Here is a 23,392-nt window from a genome sequence, read left to right on the forward strand (position 1 = left end):
GGACAGATGTATTCACTCAACAGTATGTGTGCTAATGTTCAGCAGCCTCTCTGTCCCTCTTACTTTCTACCCTTGTATTTATCTTTTTACAGTCATTTACCTGTCGACTATCTATCTGTCTCTGACACATACACAGTATCTGTGTGCTCATTGGCCACTCAAGCAGTAATTTTATGTATCCACACAGTATTTTGGACCTCTGTCTTATAAACCAGTGTTGTGTTGTCGGTGTTGTGCATTCACTGTGCGAAAAATGGCAAAACCAAAAGGCTATCTGAAGCCAGATTCTTCTGCAAGTCCTTTAATCTAATTCTACAGAAATTCATGGTGTTATTAGGTGAAAGCTCTGACTCAACACACAGTTTGTAATGAACTGTTGGTTATGACACATTGTGTAAAATGTCCCTACACTCGAAGGCCACCTGTTGGTAAAAGCAGTCAGATGTAAGTTTTGTTTTACTTGTTTGACAGTAGTGCAGAAAAACATTTCCTACTGACCTCAAGAAATATCCTTTTGAAAATGTAGGTGCCAGAAAAAAGAAAAAAGAAAAAAAGATTTCAAACCACTGCAACACCACCACCACCAGCAACATGTGAATGGAGCCTAATGGTCAGATGTTTTCTAAAGCCCAATGATGCAGAGAGGAAAACACAAATGGCAGAGGAAACTGAAAAAAGAGGCTGGTGAAAAACAGTGGAGACACTGGTTTTCTTATATCATTGTGTAAAAAGAAAATGGAAAAGAAGAAAAAAAACAAAGGAAACTATAAGTAAACATGAATCTGATCCTTCTCACAGGGTGGGTCATTTACAGTGAATGCCATTGACTTTCGAAGATTAGTGGTAGAAAAGGACAGGGGGTGAAAACCACAGATTTGGGTGTGGGCAGAGATGTGCTCTGTTTTTTTCAGTGTGTAAATATAATCCAAGAAGTGGACATCATTTTGGTAACCACAACTGTATGCTAGGTTATCATTCTTCCTTCTATGCATTCAACATTGTTTAACCTATGCTGAATAATATTGAAACTGAAAAATGCACAGAGCATTCTCAGAATCAAATCTTCACAGAATGTGAACTATGCTAATTGTGACATTTCTTCAATCCAAACTTTGAGAGCTCAAACACACTTGGAACCTAATATTTTGTTTTGTCTACATGTGACATACTTAAATCTATCCATGAAACAATGGCTGAACTAGGTGTCAGGTATGATCCCAAATCATTGAATGATTAAAGTCAATGTTAATTTGCCAGCTTTGAGACGCTATCATAATTTTCCTTGAGCTGATTGGGCCTAAATGTGTGTCTGAGTGTGTGTTAGCTATGAAAATAGTCTTTAGAAGTGTATGACAAATATATTGTAAATAAAAGTTGATAGTGTAATTTGTAATCTGAACAGACTGTGTTATGTAGCCCATAACTGGCATTTATCTATTGCACATTTAAACAGAAAGAAATACTACTCAAAGTTCAAAATAAAAAGGAGCAGACAAAAACCAAGAGTTCATTTGTTCATCTAATTCTGTTTATAGTTTCATCTTCGATTTTTTAAATGGTTTACTTTACTATTTAAATTATTAATATTATTTGTTAATATTATTTTTATTTATATATTAATTTATGTTGGGGGAAAGTGTTTTTTTAAAATATATATATAAAAGACGGCGCTTTTATTTTGAAAAAAGCTATACCGGAAGTGTAGTTTCGTTATCACGTTGAAATCACGAGCACGGAAACTGTTTATATTCCGGTGTTGATGTTGCGTTCCTTGTTACTAAATTACTCTTTTTAAAGTCTTGTAACGTCAACGATAACAAAGACTCTAACTTTGGCCTGAAGGGTTTGTGTTTGTGTTATTTTATATAGGTTTCAAGTCAAGTTTTATGATGATTGTTACTCGGTAACGTTTCTCTTCGTCCTTAGTAACGCTAGTCTGTATGAACGATTACCTTATATCTATGTAACGGCATGTTTCTGATAAAAAATAAATAAATGAATAACACCCACAATTTTGGTGGTGTATTTGAATTAATCGCAGGCCAGCTCAGACTTAAAATCGTTAGTCATAACTGAAGGTAAAGCTGTCACCAGCTAACGTTGCTTTCCTCCCACAGTCAGTATTAGATAAAGGTAAATCTAGTAAACCTTAACAAGTCAGATAGAGTTTCATATTGTTGGAGTCACCTCTTTTAGATTAGCTGCACAGCATTTTTGTTTGTTTGTGCTGCTGGTTTTGAGTGAATTATTGAATTTTTGTTGAATTGCCCCTACGCTTGTAAAGAGGTTCAGATGACCATTAAAAGTGATTGAGCCAGTGATACTGTTGTATCCAGTGTCCTCCATGTGAATTTGTAGCAATGTGGGATCAATTATGTGCTGCGATATTCAGGGAATTTCCTTGTTAAGGGTTATTTGGCCAGCTTCGATGTGATTCCTTGTAATCACACTGATATTTCACTGTCCCCAGATGACTTGGGAGGGGAGACTGCCTTTCCCAGGATCCCTCTTCATGTTTCTCTGCATGCTGTCATCTCTGTGTGACTCTCACCCTCACTCTGCTTGGCCCCTGAGTTCAAGGGCTGTGGCCGGGGCCGCATCCAATGATACTGCAAGGAAAGGTATTCAGTCTTTCCTGGCATCAGCAATTAGATACATCAATAGATAGCAATATAAGCCTGTGCATGATTGTCTTCAGTATTTTCTTTAGAGACCATAAAGCAGTGGCAGTGGTACAGAAATCAAGTGGTTAAAAATACATGCCAAAGTTTACAGATCATGTTGGATACTGGATTGAAAATAATTCCATCCCAGCTCTTACACATTTACAAGATTCTTGTCAAGAAAGACTTGGGGATGAAACCTGACTTTCTTCTTGTGTGTTTCCAGTTGCAGATATAGCAGCAGAGGTAGCAGGCTATGCTGATGTGGCAAAACAGATCATTGACCTGGCCGTATTCGGTGCTGCCCAGAATCGGTCTTACAGACGGCTGGCCGACTTCACCGACACCATAGGGAACCGTGTCAGTGGCTCACACAACCTAGAGATGGCTATCAAATACATGTACAATGCTATGACACAGGATGGGTTGGATGTCCATCTGGGTGAGTATGCCTTGTTATTTGAATCACTGGATGCAGGATGTTAGAAGTGAAAACATGGTTCAATTTGCTCATATGAAAGAATCTCTAGAAGCAAGGTCTTGTCCTCTCCTAAATGTAAAGAATAAGTTTTGCTTTTGTGTCCTCTTGTTCGGTTTCTTTTCCAGAGCCTGTCAAAATCCCACACTGGGTGAGAGGGGAGGAGAGTGCAGAAATGATTGTGCCCAGGGTTAAAAATCTGGCTATACTGGGACTGGGTAGCAGTGTAGGAACACCCCCTGAAGGTAAAGACCATTGCTGTGTAAAATCTTCTTAAAAGCTGCCACCCATCTTCCTTTTACACCCCCTCACTCTGTCCCTGTTATCTCTGCAGGTATCAAGGCAGAAGTGTTAGTGGTTCAGTCTTTTGTGGAATTGAAGCAAAGAGCCAGTGATGCCATAGGGAAGATTGTTGTCTTTAACCAGCCATTTGTCAGCTATTCGGAGACGGTGGCTTATCGTGCTTATGGTGCCTCAGAGGCAGCTAAAGTGGGGGCCGTGGCCACACTCATTCGATCTGTCACTCCATTCTCTATTAACAGGTATCTATCTATCTATCTATCTATCTATCTATCTATCTATCTATCTATCTATCTATCTATCTATCTATGAGAATTATTATGAAAAGTACACATCATCCTGAGCTTTTCTGTCAATAAGTGAGAGTTTATGCAACTGTAATGTTTCTCTTTGTTTGTCTTTCCCTCTGTAGTCCCCACACAGGTTGGCAGGACTACCAGGATGGAGTGAGGCGCATCCCTACAGCCTGTATCACTGTGGAGGATGCTGAGCTGATGTGGCGTTTGGGGCAGAGGGGGCAGAAGATCGTGGTCAGACTCACCATGGGAGCCAAGACTCTGCCGGACGCTGACTCTTTCAACACAGTGGCTGAGATAACGGGCTGGCAGCACCCTGAGCAGGTAACATTCACTCACATACACCTGCTTGTCTGACTTGTTTATCTTTGACTTGTTTGTTGATATCATCATGCAACAGTCTCTCTTTTCCTCTTAGTGTTGTGTTAAAACTGTTGGGTGGGCTTTCTAAGTAAATTGTGTGGGGAACAGATGTCCTGTTAGAATTACATTTTTGGAGGAAAGAGTGGGAGTTTAGTGGGAAGAAGACTTAAAGTTCTAACCTCTATTTGCTCAATGGAGATATTTCCACAGATATTTAGTCTGCCTTTATTTTGCTGTGTGTGCGTGTGTGATTTAATCTTTCCAGAGAAGCACTGAGGCTGGGCTCAGCTGGAATTACTGAGAAATGTCTCTGTCAAGATTCAGTATAAAGTGGGTTTCTATGGAAACACAACATTGCATTAACTATTCACCTGATGATTGTGTTTTTTCTTTGTTTTGGGGGGAAAAATGTTTTACTCAAGGAATTAAAAGATTTGAAAATTCCCTTAATGAATCCCTAAGTTCGGAACATATGAAATGATTTATATAAATTACAAACCGGACATTACAACATTTTTCCCAGATCCCTGCATTTTTTTTCTGTTGGCAATGGCCAGTCTAAACAACTCAACTAAAATTATAGGCCTGCTGAAATTAACCCATCCTTTTATGGTATTAACATGAGTTGTCATTTGTGAACACATGGGAACATAAGCAAACAGAGCGACGATTTGAATCTACATTTTGGTGTTTTGTTTTTTTCCGGTACTGCAAGTATGGCAAACAACATTCACTCTTTGTGTTTGCTTTTGATTGTCAGGCTTTGAAAAGTATGACTAATCAACTGTGTGTGAAACTTATGAGTCAATGGGAATGGATGTAACCTCTAGCAGGAACATTAACCTGCAACTAGGATAAACTTAATCTGAGTCCAGCATGAACTGTGGGAAAATGTGTGATGCACCCTAGTCAAACTGTTAGTCTGCCACAGGGCTGAACACACATAGAAAGACAGAATATATGGAAATTGTAGCTACAACTTTTTTCACTGGCAGACTCCTCAGTCATTGAATAAGATGGCAAATTTTGTCCTGCTCTAAGTGAGAAGCCTATCACTACAGAGAGAAAACACATTATCTGACCCACCCTGCAGTTATGCAGTGAAGTGTCACACAATGTCACACACAGCTCCTTTGGCCAAATCTGGGTAAGAACCCAGACACGTCTAGCAGGTAGAACCTGATAAAATGCATTAGGCGCTGCTGCACAAAAGTATGCAGCTTCACTCTGTTTGTGGGAGGGACACTCTGATGCTCCTTAAAAAATGTCCACTCTTGGTTATGCCACTTACTGGACAGGGCTGAAAAGGCAGGCCAGAGGGTCCTGGAAACCAGAAGTGGCATTCTCAGCACCCAGGCACATGCTGCCCAATAGGGGTACAAAGATGTGGATACACCAGTAGGACTAGAGGGGCAGATTTAAGTTAGAGTCCTTGGAAGAAACTGTCTGGAACTCTTGTCTTCTCTGCTCAAAGAGTTCCTTTCTGTCCGAATAAAAGTGGATGAGAAGCACAATCAGCATTTCCCATTCATAGGGACTGCCCCAGTTGGGTTGAACCGGCATTTCCAAAAATGCAGAGCATGGTATGTGCATTTTAGTTACATTTGTTAAACCTGCATTAAAAACAGGACTGCAGCATAATGCGGGAGAATGGAGAAGAAGCTTCTGGTTAGACTTGACCAAACTGATTTAACTTTTTCCATTTCTATGTATCACACACATAAAGCCTGTGTGAAATTTCCACCGTGAGGACGGTGAATCATGGTGTGTGCTGTATACACACTCACCAAGCACTTTATTAGGAGTACTGCACTAATACTGGGAAGGGCCTCCCTTTGCTCTCAAAACAACTTCCAATTCTTTGTGGCACAGATTCTACAGGATGTTGGAAATATTCTTTTGAGATTCTGGTTCATGTTGACATGACTGCATCACATCATTTCTGCATATGTGTCAGCTGCACATTCATGCTGCCATTCTCCTGTTGTACCACATGTTCTCTTTGATTCAGACCTGGTGACTGAGGAGGCCACTGGAGTTCACTAATGTCAGTGTCATGTTCATGAAACCAGTTTGAGACGACTTTAGCTTTGTGACATGGAGCATTATCCTGCTGGAAGTAGCCATTAGAAGAAGGTAAACTGTGGCCATAAAGGGAAATACATGGTCAGCAACAAAACTTAGAAAGGCTGTGGCATTCAAACTATGATTGAATGGTATTAAGGGACCCACTGTGCACCAAGAAAACATTCCCCACACCATCACACCACCACCACCACCAGCCTGGACTGTTGACACAAGGCAGGTTGGGTCAATGGAGTCATGCTGTTGATGCCCAACCATCTGTGTGCCTCAGCAGAAATCCAGATTCATCAGACCAGGCTACATTTTTTCAGTTTTCAACTGTCCCGTTTTGAGTCTGTGCTCACTGCAGCCTCAGATTTCTGTTCTTGCCTGACAGGAGAGGAACGCGATCTGATCTTAAGCTGTTGTAGCCCATCCACCTCAAGATTCTCACCGCAGTTATAGAGTGGTTATGTGAGTTACTGGAGCCTTTCTGTCTGGCACCAACAATCATGCCACCGTCAAAGTCACTAAGATCACATTTATACCCATTCCCAGTTTGCTGTGAAACTCCTGACTGTATCTGCATGATTTTATAAGATACGTTTTTGCTGGAAGATGAAGGTAGAGGGTGTTTGCACTGGGATTAGTTCCACTATGAACTGTTTGTGTGTAAGCCTTTACTCCCTCACAGCCTCTTGAGCCTGCGAATACAAGGCCTGCTGATTCAACTGTTGCAAAACATGTTGTCATAATAGCATAGTCCAAAATGGCCAAATACAAGATTCCATACTTTGACTGCTAAAAGAGAGCGCAAACTAAGTCTGCTTGGTATTGCAATAATGTCATTATGTCCACTTTATTTCAGCAGTTCTGAATGTGTGTAATATGAGTGAATATCTTTACAAACTACAGTCTCTATTTGTGGGAAAAAGGCTTAACCCTAACCCTAACCCTCATCCTACCACTGTAGATAATTTCAAAATCAGTCATAAGACTTGGATTAGAGGAGCATCGCTGATGTAAGTTGTTACTATTTTGATCTGGGAATGAACACTTGGTCCCTCATTATAGAAAAGGGAAATGAAACACATGGCATAGTTGACATCATTTCTGGCTCTGTGACTTGTGCTCCGGCTGGCAGTAGCAGAAAATGTGGTTGGGGTGTGTGTGTGTGTATGTGTGTGCATGTGTGCGTGTGTGCACGTTCATAGACAGACATATATTTGAGGTTTAGTGAGTCATTTCCACAGTTAAGCCTTTCAGGACCTTTCAGAGTCATCTGGGAGTGATGAGTTGCTGGGATCTTTTCCACCCACTGAACCTCTACATGTCCCATCCTTATTTTACATTAAAATCTCAAATTTTCAAATATAAAGTGTCCTGATATGTAGTCTTTCTGTCAATAATTATGCCTAAAACACAAATCATATAGCTAGACAGATTGTGTCGAGTACCGATTATAAATACTTGTCTGTATTTGTTGGAGAGAATGTTTTTGTTAATCCCACAAAAAGTACACTGAGCCATATCTCTCTTTTGTACTTTGTTGGTGTGGGGAGGCGATTGTAAAGTGGCGTACACTGAAATTAACGGCAACATTTTGCCACATTTAGCTGAAAACAATTTTTTAAAAAGTGGTGCAACAAGTCCAGTCGTGAAATTTCCTCACTCCTAAATATTCCCCAATCAACTGTCAGGGGTATTATAACAAAGTGGAAGCAATTGGGAACGACAGCAACTCAGCCACGAAGTGGTAGGCCACGTAAAATGACGGAGCGGGGTCAGCGGATGCTGAGGCGATGTCACTTAAGTATATAGTATAGTATAGTATATAGTAAGTATATATATATATATATATATATATATATATATGTATGTGTATATATATTTAATGTGATGTTAATGTCAAATCTAAATTTTGAGTTTAAATCTAAATATTAGATCTAAATGTAAAATGTTGAATCTAAATGTTGGAGGAAACTAAATATTTGGCTAATATGCAAATTCACACTGCTGGTCTAGATTTAGATTTAATATTTAAATTTAAGATTTACATTACATTAAAAACATTTTTTAAGAAAAGTAAATATGACAAAGTTCACAAATATTGGTGTAAATCTGGTAAAAAGTGAAAATTCATACCCCTTTTTTTTTCTAACAATGTTTGGAGCTAAATGTGGTGAAATGTTGGTGTTAATTTTAGCATACACTCATTTAAACTATGATGACTGCAATGTATTTAGTTGTCTTCACTGTCAGCACATTGTACAAAACAATACTAGTCAGTTAATGGTACCCCTCAATAATAAGAGGGAAAAAGTATATTGATATAAAGTAAATGGGGGTAGAAGAATCTTTCTGAGGTTCACCATTGTAAGAATTACAATACAACAGAACATAATCCACAGTGGATTGAAATAGATGTGGATGTCCTGATATTTCATTGTTGCAAGATCAGGATGTTTATGAGCAAATTCCACACTCAAAAGACTGCTCTGTAAAATCCCTGAAACATGCACTAACCCAGGATAAACCCTTACATGGAAAACGTAAGTTTGATTTAGAGGTAGACTCGTCTGATATTGCAAAACAAATTCAGTGATTCATGGGTATTGCAAATAGAAGCATGTCTGTGTGTGTTTGTGTCACTGTATTAAATGCTTAAGTAGATATTTACACAAATGTTAATAGTACTGAACTTATTTTAAGTAAACTGGTGGCACCTTCAGCAGAAACAGAAAGTAGGCCTATATGAGTGTTGTGTGGTAGAGGCTTTCGTATTAATGGAAAGGATATCCTCTGGGTCATTGTCGAGGCGGAGCTTGATCAGGTCAGAAAATGTTTTGTAACCTGGAACAACGGGTCAGGAGCATCCCATTTGAAATATCATTCTGAACTGTGTGTTTTTGTCTTTGTTTCCTGTTTCTATGAGTCTGATTGCTGTCCTTGCTAATAAACAGTATTTTTTCAATTCTAAAAACTGAGCCAAATTTCAGTCATGTCATGTTTGTGTGTGATTTATTATAAAATGTAGACAGGATACGGGCTGGACAGCATTATCTGTTCCAGTTCTCTCATACTTGTCTAAGTCAGAGCAGACATGTAGTCAAACTGCCATGTATATGCACCTGGAAAAAGTGTCCCACTGCTTTCTCTCAATCTGTCTTTTCTTTGTTTATATCTCTTTTATCTGTCCAATCTGCTAGGTCGTCTTACTGAGTGGTCACTTGGACAGTTGGGATGTGGGCCAGGGCGCCATGGATGATGGAGGTGGAGCCATGATTTCCTGGGAGGCCCTGTCACTCATCAAGAACTTAGGCAAGAGACACTCATACCGTATATACAAACACACATAAAGCACATGACAACATACAGAGGTACTTACATAGAAAGAAACATGTACATAGTGTGGAAATGCAGAAATGTATATAGGCTGCAGCAAGCTTACACAAGCATATTAACAAAGTCAAGTAAATGATTTAGTGTATTATTTATGTAACCAGCTTGGCCCACTCAGGTCAATAGTATTATTTATAAACAAGAGACCAGGCCATAAAAGTACAACTCTCTCTGTATAAAAGCAAAAAATAGTAAAGCTCCATGAACAAGAGAGAATAATAAAATTCACTGGTGCTTCATTTATCTCCAACAGCCAGGTAGTGAATACCATGAGGAAGGAGCAGAGTATCTAGTTCCAAACATAGGGACAAATTACAAAACAATTCCTCTGACTGTAAACAATAATTTCCTCCAACTGTTTGTAAAGGAACAAGAACACACATAATTAGGAAACAGACTGATATACAGTTGAGTATTCTTATAGACAAAAGAATGCAACTGAAAAAGGTTCGTCAAACCGAGAGTACGTGGTCCACTGATGAAAAGTTTTATAGTCAAGAACAGTAAAGTTTATTTTGTATTACAAGTTTTAAAGAAAATAACTTCAGTAGTGATGCCTGGAGCCATTATCTCCCCTGTGTGCATGTTGTATCTGCATTGCTGTGTGTTCATTCGTCTCCTCATGTGTCTCTAGGTTTGCGTCCAAGGAGAACCCTGCGAACAGTGCTGTGGACAGCTGAAGAGCAGGGTGGAGTTGGAGCACAGCAGTACTACAATCTACACAAGGTACTGTTTACTTTTACTGCAATACTTAATAGGGAGCACACTGTAACAGCAGTAAAGCAAATGTTGTTCTTGCTTGTAAGAAGCAAGGAGGGTCGCTCCACATTGTGAAAGTATAGACTGCAGGAGTGTAGAAATATACTTTCAGCGAACTGGAGAGGCCTTGGCTAGCTACCAGGTTTTTCTCTGTGCAAAGGATCTAAACAGCAATCTACAGTCTTACAGAGTTTCCTTCTTTAGAGATTTGGCTGCCTACCAGGCCTTAACCCATAATAAACTCCACTCTCAAAAACAGAGGTACAAGGTTACTGCATTTATTTGTACCATTTTTCTTGTCCTGGTTTGAAAGTAGTTGTGCTTAACGTTATCTCGTGAGGTCTCATATGAAGACTATTCAGTGGCTCACTATTTCCATTGACTGAAGTTTGTGTTGTTTTCAATTATTCAAACACATCTTAGGTTGTTTTTTTATGTGTCCATGCCTGTCTTGGCCTCTCACTTCCTCATTTCTTCAATCTCCTCTGTCCTTTCTCCACCCAGGTGAACCTGTCCAACTTTGACCTGGTCATGGAGTCTGACTTGGGAACTTTCACCCCGCAGGCTCTGCAGTTTACAGGCAGTGATGTGGCACGACAGGTGGGATTGAAAACAACACACTGTTGCACAATTATTAGTAGTTATACAGGCTTAAAAGTCTGAGCACAGATTCTGCACAGTGGCATGAATTAGTATCCAGTCCAGTAAATGTGCTGTTTTTCCTCCATCAACTCCTTACTTCACATTTACATTTCACCTTAAGACCACTTTCCAACTTCCCACTTAACCTCCCTTTTGTTCATTTAAATTGCATGTGGGAAGTAGTTTCTGCCACAGAAACCATAGCAGTAAATGCAGAAAACCCAGGCTTACCACAGAAGTGGTGTATCTTTTATGTGATTGTGGCACTGTAACATCTGCTGACATGGTCATAGAATGTTTGCTATTGGCTTATAGTCTTGCATCTGAATAAAAATGCCCATTTAATGCAAGAATTAGGTAATGCATCTTGGAATTAAAATATTTGAAATAATGTTTAACTATGTTTTAAAAGCACTGGTGTATAACAGACCAGTGTGATGAGCTAAAAAGCGCTTTGGTGTGTGTCTTTATCACCAGGTGATGGAAGAAGTGGTCAAACTGTTGGCTCCCATTAATACGACCAAACTGGAAACACATGGAGAAGGGACAGACATCTCACCGTGGATGCAGGCAGGAGTACCAGGTCAGCTGAATCTGTTTGTCTGCAACTAGTAACACTTAAGATAACAGAGCACAGTGAAACTTGATATTATAACAACTTTAAGAATTTTTATGTGTCGGCCGTGAACACAAAAAAAGATAACTAGGGAATGACTTTTTAATTTTTCTGGTTCTGGTGTTTATGAGCTCTTTATGCTTCTGAAAGTGCTACGTGCACCGAATCACATCCTCACTGATGAACTATGAGTATAGTGTTGGGACGTAGGGGCCGATTTTCACTTTAAGTAGGGTTTCTTAAAAGTATGAATTGAAACTTCAAGACGTTACAAGTAGGATGGGACTTTGTCCGGTCAGTAAAGTTGAATCTCCAAAACAGACTGCTGACATTTTTTAAAAGATACGTATACAATGTAAAGCTACAATAATAGAATAAAGAATAAAATAGAAAACAGGATATAATCAATAGAATAAAATTGTTAAGTATTAGATCACACAAACCTGAACCTGTGTATTTGTATTGGCTTTGTATTTGTTCCTGTAAAAAAGGCAAAGCAGGTCAGTTTGTACATTGGATATTGCAACCCACACAACACAGATCAGGCTTTAGAAAGTCTGCTTTATAATATATTGAACCCACAATAATGTTGTAATTGTTCTCAATATCTAACAGTGTGGTTCTATGTTTGTGGCTTTGATAGAAATTTAGTGGTTCAAACACCCTCTCTGCTCTGTCTAGTTTTTTTAGGAGTGAAATCGCATTTTACACAGACATACATTATTGTATAACTTTTAAAAGAGGAACTGAAAAAAGCAAGCAAACATAAGCAAGTGAGCAAGCAAACATAATATTTAAACATTTCAGCATGTAACCAGGCACCGCAAACGTTCCTACTTTAAAGCAGTGACAAGGAGAACTAGTGTATGTGCTACGTGGTTACAGTGACAGTTTTCCATTATCAAACATTTAACAGTTCCAGTGGAGCTGCTGAGGGTTTGGTCCCTTGCCCAATGGCACAGTCGAAGTATTAGGGCTTCTGCAGCAGTTTGTCTGTTTTAGGAGCCTATTTGTCTAAATGGGGACACTTAATGCACCCATTAGCTCAAGTAAAAGCAGCATCAATATTTGTTTCAAATTTGCTTTGTCACAGGAGTGCTAGTCTGATCAGCCAGACATAAAGATGATGGATGTAGGAACCAGAGTGTGGAAAACCAGGCAGGGTCTGGATTGTATGTGGGACAATTTAAAAATAACATCCACCAACATGTAACAAATCTGTTTTCACCATTGAGTCAGTAGCAATTCTCATATATGAATCAAACAGTGCATTGATGCAGTCTCTTCTTTAAACAATATGCAAGATGTAAGAAGAAAAAAAAAAAAAATTTAAATGATGTTTTACCATTTGTTATCTAATTAGTGTTACTGTACTCATTTTTATAGCTAGGGTAACATTTCTATCATTAGTCTTGTACTTAGGGATATGTTAGAATGTGGATATCATAATCTGTAAGGGATCTCAGATCCTTTACTTAAATGAAAATACAAATACTCCATTACAAGTAAAAGTAAAATTCTACGGAAGTGAAAGTACAAAAATATGATTAATTATTAAATGCTGGTGAAGGAAGAGGGATAGATTTGTTTGTACCTTTTGGAGACAGTATATTTTTCCAATTTACAGAATTTTTTTCAAGTGTGAGCTCTCTTAGAATTTACATCTTTGAGCCATTTTGTTTTTACTTGGATTGACAAATATGTTCATTATTATATTTCTTATTACTGTGGGGTCCAAAGGTGTATGCTTATGACAAAGCAATGGAGTTGACGGTGCATCTAGGATGCCACATGCCATCTCCTCCAAAACATCAGTGACTCTTGATAAGTTGGGGAGATGAAATGGCTTTGACTGAAGAACTGTATTCTTTGATGGCGATGGCAAAGTTGTCTAGTTATAAAAAGCTCATGGGACAGTTTATGTTAATTGAAAATGGTATTGATAGATGTTATGTGGAACCAATAAGGAGAGAGAGAACATAGATCTACTCCTGATACTTACATTGGTTTGGTCGAAGCTTTGGCAAGCTTGTATCCCTATGAAACAGGAAGCTTCTCAGGTTACATTTTAAAATCTAAGAACCAAAACTGATTCTTTTAAATAGTTAATGTAATGGCTGTTTTCCGTTATGTCTTCTAAAGCTTTGGAATGCGTCTTGTTTTGGTTTCTTCCTCAGGGAATTTTGGCTGATAATAGAGTTCATACTCCAGTTGGGTGTTCACCTGTTTTATGAAATGATTTATTTAGCCCTGTGTCCTTGCCTCTAATTGAGCCTTGAATGTCCTTGACTCAAAATGACGGCGCCATCCTCCCTGTTCTGCCATACTTGTATATCTTACAGATACCTTCATTATCATCCCAGTATTCTTGCCAGCTACACTTTTTGCATATGACCTTTTATTTGAGTCTTGACTACTACTAAACTACTAGTATGTCTGTGATTTAAGCGACTGTATTTCTTATGAATCTGAAGTGAAAATGAGATATTTAGAAAATGGGTGGGCATTTTAAATTTTTATCAGTTTTAAGTTAAGTTACTCACTCTACCTTGGGTACACAATATACTGTAGATTTATAACACAAAAAACAATGACTAAAGAATAAATTAGAAATAACTGAACACAATCAGTGTAACTTAATGGAACTTTGTTTTATTACAACATATATACTGAACCTGTATATGTTTTTTTATTTTTCCTATAAAAAAGACAAAGAAATTCCCCTCTTATTCAGCATAGCTAGTTGAACAGTGAAACCCATGTGACAGGATCCAGCTTTACAAATGCTGCTGACAGTTTACCTGTCAACACTAAAATGACAGTTTTCATGCGGGCCTGCTCTAAAGTCAACATCCTGGTACAGCACCTGTAGCTTCACACAAATTCTATGATAACATCTGTCTGGAAATTTATTTTCACTTTTAGTCTGATAGTCTGAACACTTAACGGGACAAAGGCAGTGACCCTGCCTCGCAACTGCCCCCACCCGTGGAAATGTGGACATTACCAGAGTTGAAATTGAACCTCATGGTCAAAATATTTCCTCCACTGTTTGTGTGGTGCATCTATTGACCAGTATTGTTATCAACCTTAAGGTCCTTTTTTGCCAGATTTCACTAGTGTTTTCACCTGTTCCACCAGTGTGATTTTAAAATGCGATTCTTTGTTTAGCAGTAATAGTGAAAAAATAAATAGAACAGATTTAATGGGCCAATCCCCCCCCCCCCGACTAGTTTTAGTAGTAGTGACATTGCATTGAACACAGAAACACATTGTGATATATTTTGTTGAAAGAGGAACTGAAAACAAAGAACATTTAAACTTTCAGCCAGGAGGATCACAAACACTTCCCCTTTTAAAACAATTAACAGAGAAGCCACTCAGTTATTAAAAAACAGTTTCAATTGAGCAGCTGAGGGTTTGGTGCCTTGCTCAAGGACACTTTGAATGCATTTTTTCCTGTATTTTCTCAGTTCTGGCGATCCAGAAATATTATGACTTGTGTTCTGGCATGTGTATCAGACGGAGTGAAGGGAAACCATCATGAAAGCCCATTGTGAAAACTTAGACAAGCACCAGTTCAATTGGACAAAGGTACAGGTACCTTGTAACTGTTACCACTGTTTCCTGGGGCTTGTTTTACATCAAAGTCCAAGTTTCCAAGCATTCTGAATTGTTCCATTCACTAATCTGTCATTCACCAACTCCTCTGCATGGAGAGAGAGCCAAAAAGGTGAAAAAAGATGCAACTGCTTGCCCTCAACAGTGACAGAGTCCTCAGAGTCATGTTGAATTCTCTGGTTCATGAACCAGCTGAGACTAGCTGCATTCAGACGGGCCTTCCTCCTCGTCTGTAAGGCTGAGTCGAGGTCTCTTTGAAGGTCTCTTTACTATTGTTGGTTGTAGAAACAATATGGGACTGTCCAGGGGAAAGGTGAGGGTGCAAACACCACAGTCTTTGCTGGGCACTCTTGCCTGGGTAGCTTCAGAGACAAATAAATTAGTAATTCTCACAGTTGTATCAACAGGAGCAATATGAATGATGTTAAGCTAAGTGAAAACAAAAACAACTAAATTTCATATATGACTTGGTGATTTGTAGGACCACAAACCTGTACTTCGGATGTGATTTTGCAGAGTTTTCATGGACAGCTGTGTGCCAACCGATTTTTTCTCTGGGGGGTCAGTCTGGGAGGCTACGTGTCTTACAGCAGGCAAAATGTGATGAATGCTGCCACCTGTGCCCTTAACAGAAACAAGGGGAACAGCAATAATCCATCATTAACACAACAAATTATGAGTCTGTACTCAGATGTTTTCAGTATATTGTTAGCAAAAACTCTTTTTTTTTTTCTTATTTTCTTAATACTTTAATAAATTACTTTTCTTTTATCTATTTATTTACTTTCTTTATTTAATACACATAATCATGTTGCTTATTAATATTATTTTATTATTACTAGTACTACCATTATTATTATTACTTAATGTAATAAAAAATGAAGATAACACTGGTGATATTCTACAGTATATATTTGATATTTGGTCAATAAACCACATTGTTGGTATGTGTCTCAACCCCAAGCGCATTCCTTCGTATTTAGTACGTAAACCTTTAAAAATCCAGTTACAGATATTTAGCGTGTTCTTTTATTAAAGGATGAACCATTAGATTAAAAAGCTTGGCCTCATGTTATAACAAATGTTACTTGAACACGAGTAAAGTGTGTATTTTTGTGGGCTGTGGATTTTGTGCACTAGTGATTTTACAGAAGCAGAAAGGTGTAAGATTACTTTAAGTCTATCCAACTATTTATTTATGTATTTCAACTGGTGAAGGCAGAATACAGTTATAAGGGAAGGATACATATTTTACAGTTTCCCTTTGTTTTATTTTAAGTTTTAATATCGATAAGCTTTCCTCTGAAGCTCTACTAAGAAGATGGCATTTGTGTCCATCTCTGAGCCTCTCTTCTTATTGGCTGATTCTTTTCTGAGTGATGCACCGCCAGACCAACCACCAGTAACGGACTCTAGCCTACTTTTAATTTGAACTGATATGATTCTTAACATTAAAAAAGGGATTTATAGCCTACTACTGCAGCTTGGAGCACGTTCAATCTGGAGGCGGTGTGCAGTGTTTTGCTACAGTTTACGCGTGGAAGCACATGTTTGTCGAATCTGTGTGAAACCATGGATATAGGTCTTAGAATACATCCATGTGTGCATTGGGGCTTTGAGGTACGTCCTCTCTTGTTTGGTGGGTGTGTCAGAGGTGTTACCCAGTCAGCAGATGTGTAAACCCTGCTGTATTGAAAAGACAGCACATGCGTAATGCACCAGGGCTCCTTCTCCTATTCGATTCTAAGGCCCAGTCCCAATGTCAACCCTCATGGACTCAAGGACTTTGATGCAAGTTCCTGGTAAGTCCATGAGGACTTAGGGCTGTCCCACTGTAAAACCCTCAAGGGTATGAGGGCTCTCTCGCAGACATTTTGAGCCTTTTATGCACACTTTCCGTAAGTCTGCATTCCTGCAAACTTTGCTTAAGGGTATTACTCACAGTTCATACTGTTTTACATTACATTTACTCATTTGACAGATGCTTTTATCCAAAGCAACTTACAAGTGAGGGACAAAACTAAAGCTTCAGTGCAGTAGGATACCATGTTAAACATGGGGTTGCCATGGTTACCAGAGGACCTCAGAAATGTTAAAAAAGGATTAACAAACCGGCATAAAACGAAATAAGAAAAAAGGTTAATGAACAAGCATGAAATGAATGAACCCTATGTTAACATTAGTTAGTTTACAAGTAAGTATAATTTGGTCTGACTCTCCACAGTATTAACATATAGGTCACTGGTGATTCATAGCCAGAACTGTGTGTAGTTATCTGTCCTATGATGATATGATGATGAATTCTAAATCTGCTTTCATTAGCTCCTATCCAATTTTATTTTTTATTTACAAAAAGGGAGCAACGGGGGGAAAATAAAAAATGCTAAATCAAAAACATGTTTTGGTGTTGTCAAAGTAATGTGATATGTCACAAAGTGCTGTCCCATTCCTCTTTATTCCATTTTGAGCCTTTGCAGCCTCTTGCACTCAATCACCTATCAGGTGGCATCAATTAGGTCTGTGGAGGTTCAGGTCTTAGACCTAAGGGGGACATAGTCTAATGCGCAGCATGGATGTATTTTAAGATCTGCCCTCCGGAGCAGAAGGTGGCGGTAATGCACCAATAAAGTGGATGCCAACCCCCATCAGAAGAGGAAGAAACGCAACTGAGTATTTAACCCTGTTATGTACACTCTATGGTTGTACCCGAGTGTTTTTAAAAAAATACAGTCTATTGTGTGTCCAACGCAGCAACGTTTCCGTTTACATAAACGGTGTGCTGTGTTTTGTAGCTGGTGAACGTGATATTGGTAAAACTCACTGGTAAATCCAAATAGCGATGGTAAACGTTAGAACTTAAAATAAGACTGCCTCCCTATTGATACAGAAAACATATTATTAGTTTACTTACAGGTTGCAGATTTGAAGTCGGGCCCAACAATGTGGGGACTGACGTATCCTTGATCACTAGCCTCTTTGAGAAACCTGCATTGTATTGCGCCTGATTGAGGAAGCAGTCGACGCTGAAATGAGCCGAGCAGACGGTCAGATTCGGACTAAAATGCTCCGGTATTTCAGAGAAAATAAACTTCAGCCACTGGTCTCTAATGTTACTATCCTTGGGAAGGGTGTGCAACGATAAATTTGCTCCCTGACATCCTGGGATTGTGCAGCGCCTCCTCGACATTTTGCAATGTATTGTAGCTTGCTAGCTCAGCGACGCAATGACGTATGGTATTTTCTTGTTAATAAAGCTAACAACAATAAGAAAAAAAATGTTGGACGGGGAGTCCCCTAGTGGGTGCGGGTGGGCTGAGGGCGGTGACTGTAGTTGTGACATCACATCCTTACGGAGGTCCCGACGGCTCGTTTTCTGAATGTGGCGTGTGTGTTTTTCAGAGGATTGAGCGTTTTGATACTTGCACAGTATTTATATAGAACCTAGACCTGCTTTATAATCAGTAAAGACATGGAAATCTCACGCTCCTTAGCTAGCCTTTAGTTTAACTGCTTTAAATGTTAGGAGCAAAACATCTAGTTCATTTTATTCTGAACACATTTTAAACAAAATTCACCCACAGTCTCTCCGCATAATGTTGGCTTGTCGCTGGTTGATGTCTGTAAATGCCCGATCTGTAAGGCAAACTCCTCGCGCATGCGCGACGCAGATCAGCCACCAACGAGCGTTAGCCCAGCAGGATATGCTAACAGGCTAACCTGGGCAGTGTAAACCACACTTTCTTACCGTTTCAGTGCTCGAGAATGGGTCCCGGATCGTTGGAACTGACCCTTTCTTCAATATTAATTTTGAAAGTACTCCAACATCGTATTGCATCTGGTTGTGTATACATTCTGGTGCGAAATGTGCTGTACACACCATAAAAGACTTCCTCGAGACATATCGACGGGAGTCTCCAAAAACAAACTCTATCCACTTGTCTGCGATGTGTTTCTCTTTGGGAAGGCGGTGCAGAGATTTGTTCGATGCTCTGCAGCCACGAACAAAGCATTTTTCGTGAGTGGGTTTCAGTGACATGGCCTCACTCTCTGACCTGGCTCACACCTAGCGGACAGTGATGGCGCGGGGTTATGTGATTGCTTAGCTCGACGACTATAGGTTATCCGGGTTCGACGTAGAAACCGGATCAAATTCTTACTCGCTTGTAAAACCGTGGGGCATCTTGTTGTGGGGGAGCTAGGCAGTAGTAGGTGACTTCATACTTTCACAGCTTTTATTTTACAACTCCGAGTTTATAATAAACAAAATCAAACCCCTTTTTTTTACGATATGGGACTTGAAGGATCTCCAGACCACAGTGGATCGCTGCACATTGTTCTTGAGACAGCCAGAAGTCGGCATGGGCTTGGATTTCATTATCTGTGTTGGGAGGATTACTCACCTGTGTCACCACTTTTGCAGGGGTAGGGACGGCATCATGGTTGAGGAGAAGCTGTTTTTTGAATCCCATTTCTACCTCTGCATAGTTGGAGAAGCACTCTCGCGTAAAGTGGAGATTGCACACGTAAACAGAAGCTGTGGGTATGTCAAGCCGTCCCAGAGCATGCAGCCAGCGGTGTGCCATCTCTCTGTTGGACGGTAAAGAGTGTAGTCCCTCTGTGCTTTTGCACTCGGGATAAGCGCACTTGCGACCCATGTTTGACAGCTGACTGGGTCAGTTTACAGGAATTGCTAACATGGCTAAAAACAAACCAACTTCAACTTCTTCTGTCAATTATGGATTAGTTGCCAATATTTTTTGCTTTACCGCCACCTATTGGACTGGAGTGTGGAGTGGCCCAGTTACTACATTTTTCTGGTGCTTTCAACTGTGCCACATGGGCTTTACTAACAGCTGTTTGCTCAGTTGTCAGGGAGGTGGAGCATTTATAGTACTTCTCGTCTATAATGGCTTAGAATTATAAATTCATTTGTGACCTTATAAATGTATTTCTACTACTGTACTAGTTTGACTAAACAATCCAAAGTCAAGAGTCCACTTACTACCTTTTTCCACATCTTCATTGCCCTTCACACCTACATGGACAAGATCACAATGCTGAATAAAAAAGCAGCAACAAAAATTAAACAGATCCAAAGGTGATTTTCTCTAGAAAAAGGCAAGGAGCTGCCTTGGCTATGAACACTATAGACTGTTTGTAGTATAATGAAGTGACTGTACTGTGTATCTATACTATACTAAACCAAAAAAGTAGCTTTAGAGTTAAGTGTTGCTCAATTACTTTATCTCCTAATGCTCATTTTGTTTCTGCCAACACTGATAGTTATTTTAATACATCAGCAAAGCAAAAGAGGAAGTTAATGAACAGATTGAAATAGAAAGGCAACCACAATGAGAAGTCAAAGTTGTTTTATCTTAACCAAGACTAGAAACAGGTTTATTTCCCTTAGTCTTTGCCAGATGACCATTTCCGAGTATTTACTGGCCATAGTTATTTTTCAAAGGCTAAGATCAGTCGGGCCAAGAAATGCAAATACTCCTTGTATTGTTCAGACTTTTGCTTTCCCTTGCATTGAAATATCCTAGAGGATTAAACCAGATGCAATGATGATTTTTCAGTTCAGATGTGAAATTCAATGGCCTGGAGTCCAGGTTTGTTTAAACAGCTGACTCTTCAGCATGTAATGTTGAGTGTAACAGTTTGTGGTTTTATCAATTTTTCTCCCTGTCTCTCATCCAGGTGCCAGCCTCCATGTGGCAGACAGTCGATACTTTTGGTTCCACCACAGTGAGGGTGATACCATGGCCGTTCAGGACCCTCGAGACATGAACCTCTGCTCGGCATTGTGGGCCGTTGTTGCCTATGTCGTGGCAGACCTGCAGGACATGCTGCATAGGTAGCCAGTTAGCGCACAGTATTCTTTGCCTGCAGAGGACAGGAGGACAGGATGGTCACTCTGAATTGCTGGTTGATTCCAAAACACATGGTAGAAGCTCACTTTTTAAAAAACAATTGAAATTGACTAGAGTTAAATTTTCTCAGTCAGTTTCTGTTTACAAATTTAATGTGCATTGATTTTGGATCATAAAAGATGAAAAAAACTGTTGCTTCCTCTGTACTTGGTACATGGTATCAGTGTTGTAAATTAATTACAGTATATCCAGATTTAAATCCAGGCACATTTTACAACAAAATTAAATGCATGCATTAGTAATGACTTAAAACATGTTTCATATGAATAGTTATTAGATTTGCAAAGTGTTGTAGCTGAGGACAGTGCCATGATTATTTTGAATCTACTACAGTCCGGTCAGAGTCCAGATCAGGACCAAAGAAAGGGCATGTGAGGTTTTAAGTACAAAACCAAGAGCAAATTAATATCAATGTGATACTGCTAGTTAGTCATTTTAGTGATTTTCAGAAGAACACATTATGCTTAGAATAAGGGGAAAATTGTATTTTTTTTTTTTTTTTTTTTTTTTTTAAGTGAGCTGATCTGTAGTGCTGGTTTATTGTCTAAGACAAGACCAAGAGAATGAAAGCTGTGTATACGATAAAGGACTTTCTCAGGTACTGTATTTGTCTTAATGCCTTAATATAGTGTGCTGCAAAAAGGATGAAGACAGAGAATTATTTATTGGTCTGTGAAAGTGTAGAAATTATAAGGGTGAGAAAGTCAAAAATTGCCTAACTCTGAGGGAGAGAGAGCATTATCAGTAAAGCTGGGCTACAGTCAGATACAGCAAACAAACAACAATGAATGACTGAGCATGTTGAGAAATTATGGAAGTGTTTACCATGCTTCTGGTCAGTTTCCAGCGTGATCTTAAGGACGAAACTCATCTTTTAAAGTGATATTTTTTTTAACTGTTTGTCACAATATTGTGGTCAATTTTCAAAGTATTATAGTTCCTGCCTACATTGTGTTTAATTAAGTCTCAGCACATTTTTTTCTCCTAATGTTACTCTCATGTAATATTCTGGAAAATATTATACCAAAAAATCCTTGCAGTGTTGTGATATCGTCAATAAAGTATGAATCATTGTTTTATGCAGTCACTCCCATCTGCTCATATGATGTAAGGCTTTTTTTTGCTTGTCATGTACTTTCTGTGATAGAAGAAAGAGGAAGATGAGGGCAGATGAGTCACAGACAACGCTTGAGTGTTTTTTTCCATAGAAAGGAGGAGGAAAGAGGAATGGAGAAGCAGTAGTCATGATGGTTGAAGAAATGATTAGAGTACAAAAAAAAGAGAGGTCATGCAGAGCAGGAGAGGAAGTAAAGAGAATTCATCATTTTGTGGGCGCCACACAGACCAGTGCGTGCACACACATGCACACACAGCTGTGATCCTTTTACCCCCGAGAACTGATAAGTCAGTACTCCTTTTGGGTGATGTCAGGGTTAGTCAGCTAGCCAGTACAAATAAAGTCATTTTGCAAACACAGATGTTTATGTGTCTGTGTTGAAACAAAGCTGGGCAGCTTTTACTAAGTGTCTGGTGAGCTCTTTCTCATGCGACTAACACTGATTCACACACAGACATGTTATGTTAGGGAAGAAAAAACAGCGAGTCACACACATCACTGCTAACTTGACCTGTAGAAAACTAAATGCACACATTAACAACACAGACATGTCATCTGACAGATGAGACTGTTTTTGAAATAATTAAATGAGTTTTGTGTAGCATTTTTGATTTATAGTATACACTTTTCTATGGTCACAGATTAACTGAAATCCTTTTTAAATGTTATAGCAACTGTAATGAAGGCATGAACTAGAAAACTGGTGGTTCTGGTGTTTCATCTGTACTTAGTCAAAAATGCTGACAACAACATGCTATATGATTCACTGTGTATCATCTGCTCAGCTTGAATTCAGTCTCAATTATTAGACTTGACAAATGTGTAATTTTTTTAAATGAAAGAATTGTAATTCAAAGATCTGAATCAGAATCACAGCAAAAACTTGGTAATTTATCTGTAGGTGTTTTTATTTGATTTATTTTCATTTTACCACTGATTAGAAGATGATGGCCGCAATATAATGATTTTTTTCTCTACTTTTGCTTAAAAGAAATCTGAAATATCATCAGTTATCCAAATAGCTAATAAATCTTCTGTTGATTGATCACTGATTTATCACTTAATTGTTTCAGCTATATATGTGACTGAGTCTGGGATCCAGTCTGCAGAAACCTGATGGTTTTAAGCAACCTGAGGA

At 39.0% G+C, this 23,392-nt stretch overlaps 1 protein-coding gene across 1 annotated transcript; it reads left to right on the forward strand.

The window, feature by feature from the left end:
• The first annotated feature begins 1,725 nt into the window (after positions 1 to 1,725).
• cpq (carboxypeptidase Q) lies at positions 1,726 to 23,268 on the forward strand. Its single transcript, XM_022753637.1, has 11 exons — positions 1,726 to 1,843; positions 2,471 to 2,621; positions 2,890 to 3,105; positions 3,270 to 3,386; positions 3,476 to 3,683; positions 3,854 to 4,061; positions 9,374 to 9,485; positions 10,201 to 10,292; positions 10,830 to 10,925; positions 11,445 to 11,550; positions 20,905 to 23,268. Exons 2-11 carry the CDS (start codon positions 2,471 to 2,473, stop codon positions 21,063 to 21,065), a joined length of 1,467 nt encoding a protein of 488 aa, XP_022609358.1. The 5' UTR covers positions 1,726 to 1,843; the 3' UTR covers positions 21,066 to 23,268.
• The last annotated feature ends 124 nt before the right edge of the window (positions 23,269 to 23,392 follow it).

This window comes from Seriola dumerili, unplaced genomic scaffold (assembly GCF_002260705.1).
Source record: "Seriola dumerili isolate Sdu_G_001 unplaced genomic scaffold, Sdu_1.0 BDQW01000191.1, whole genome shotgun sequence".
Taxonomy (NCBI): domain Eukaryota; kingdom Metazoa; phylum Chordata; class Actinopteri; order Carangiformes; family Carangidae; genus Seriola; species Seriola dumerili.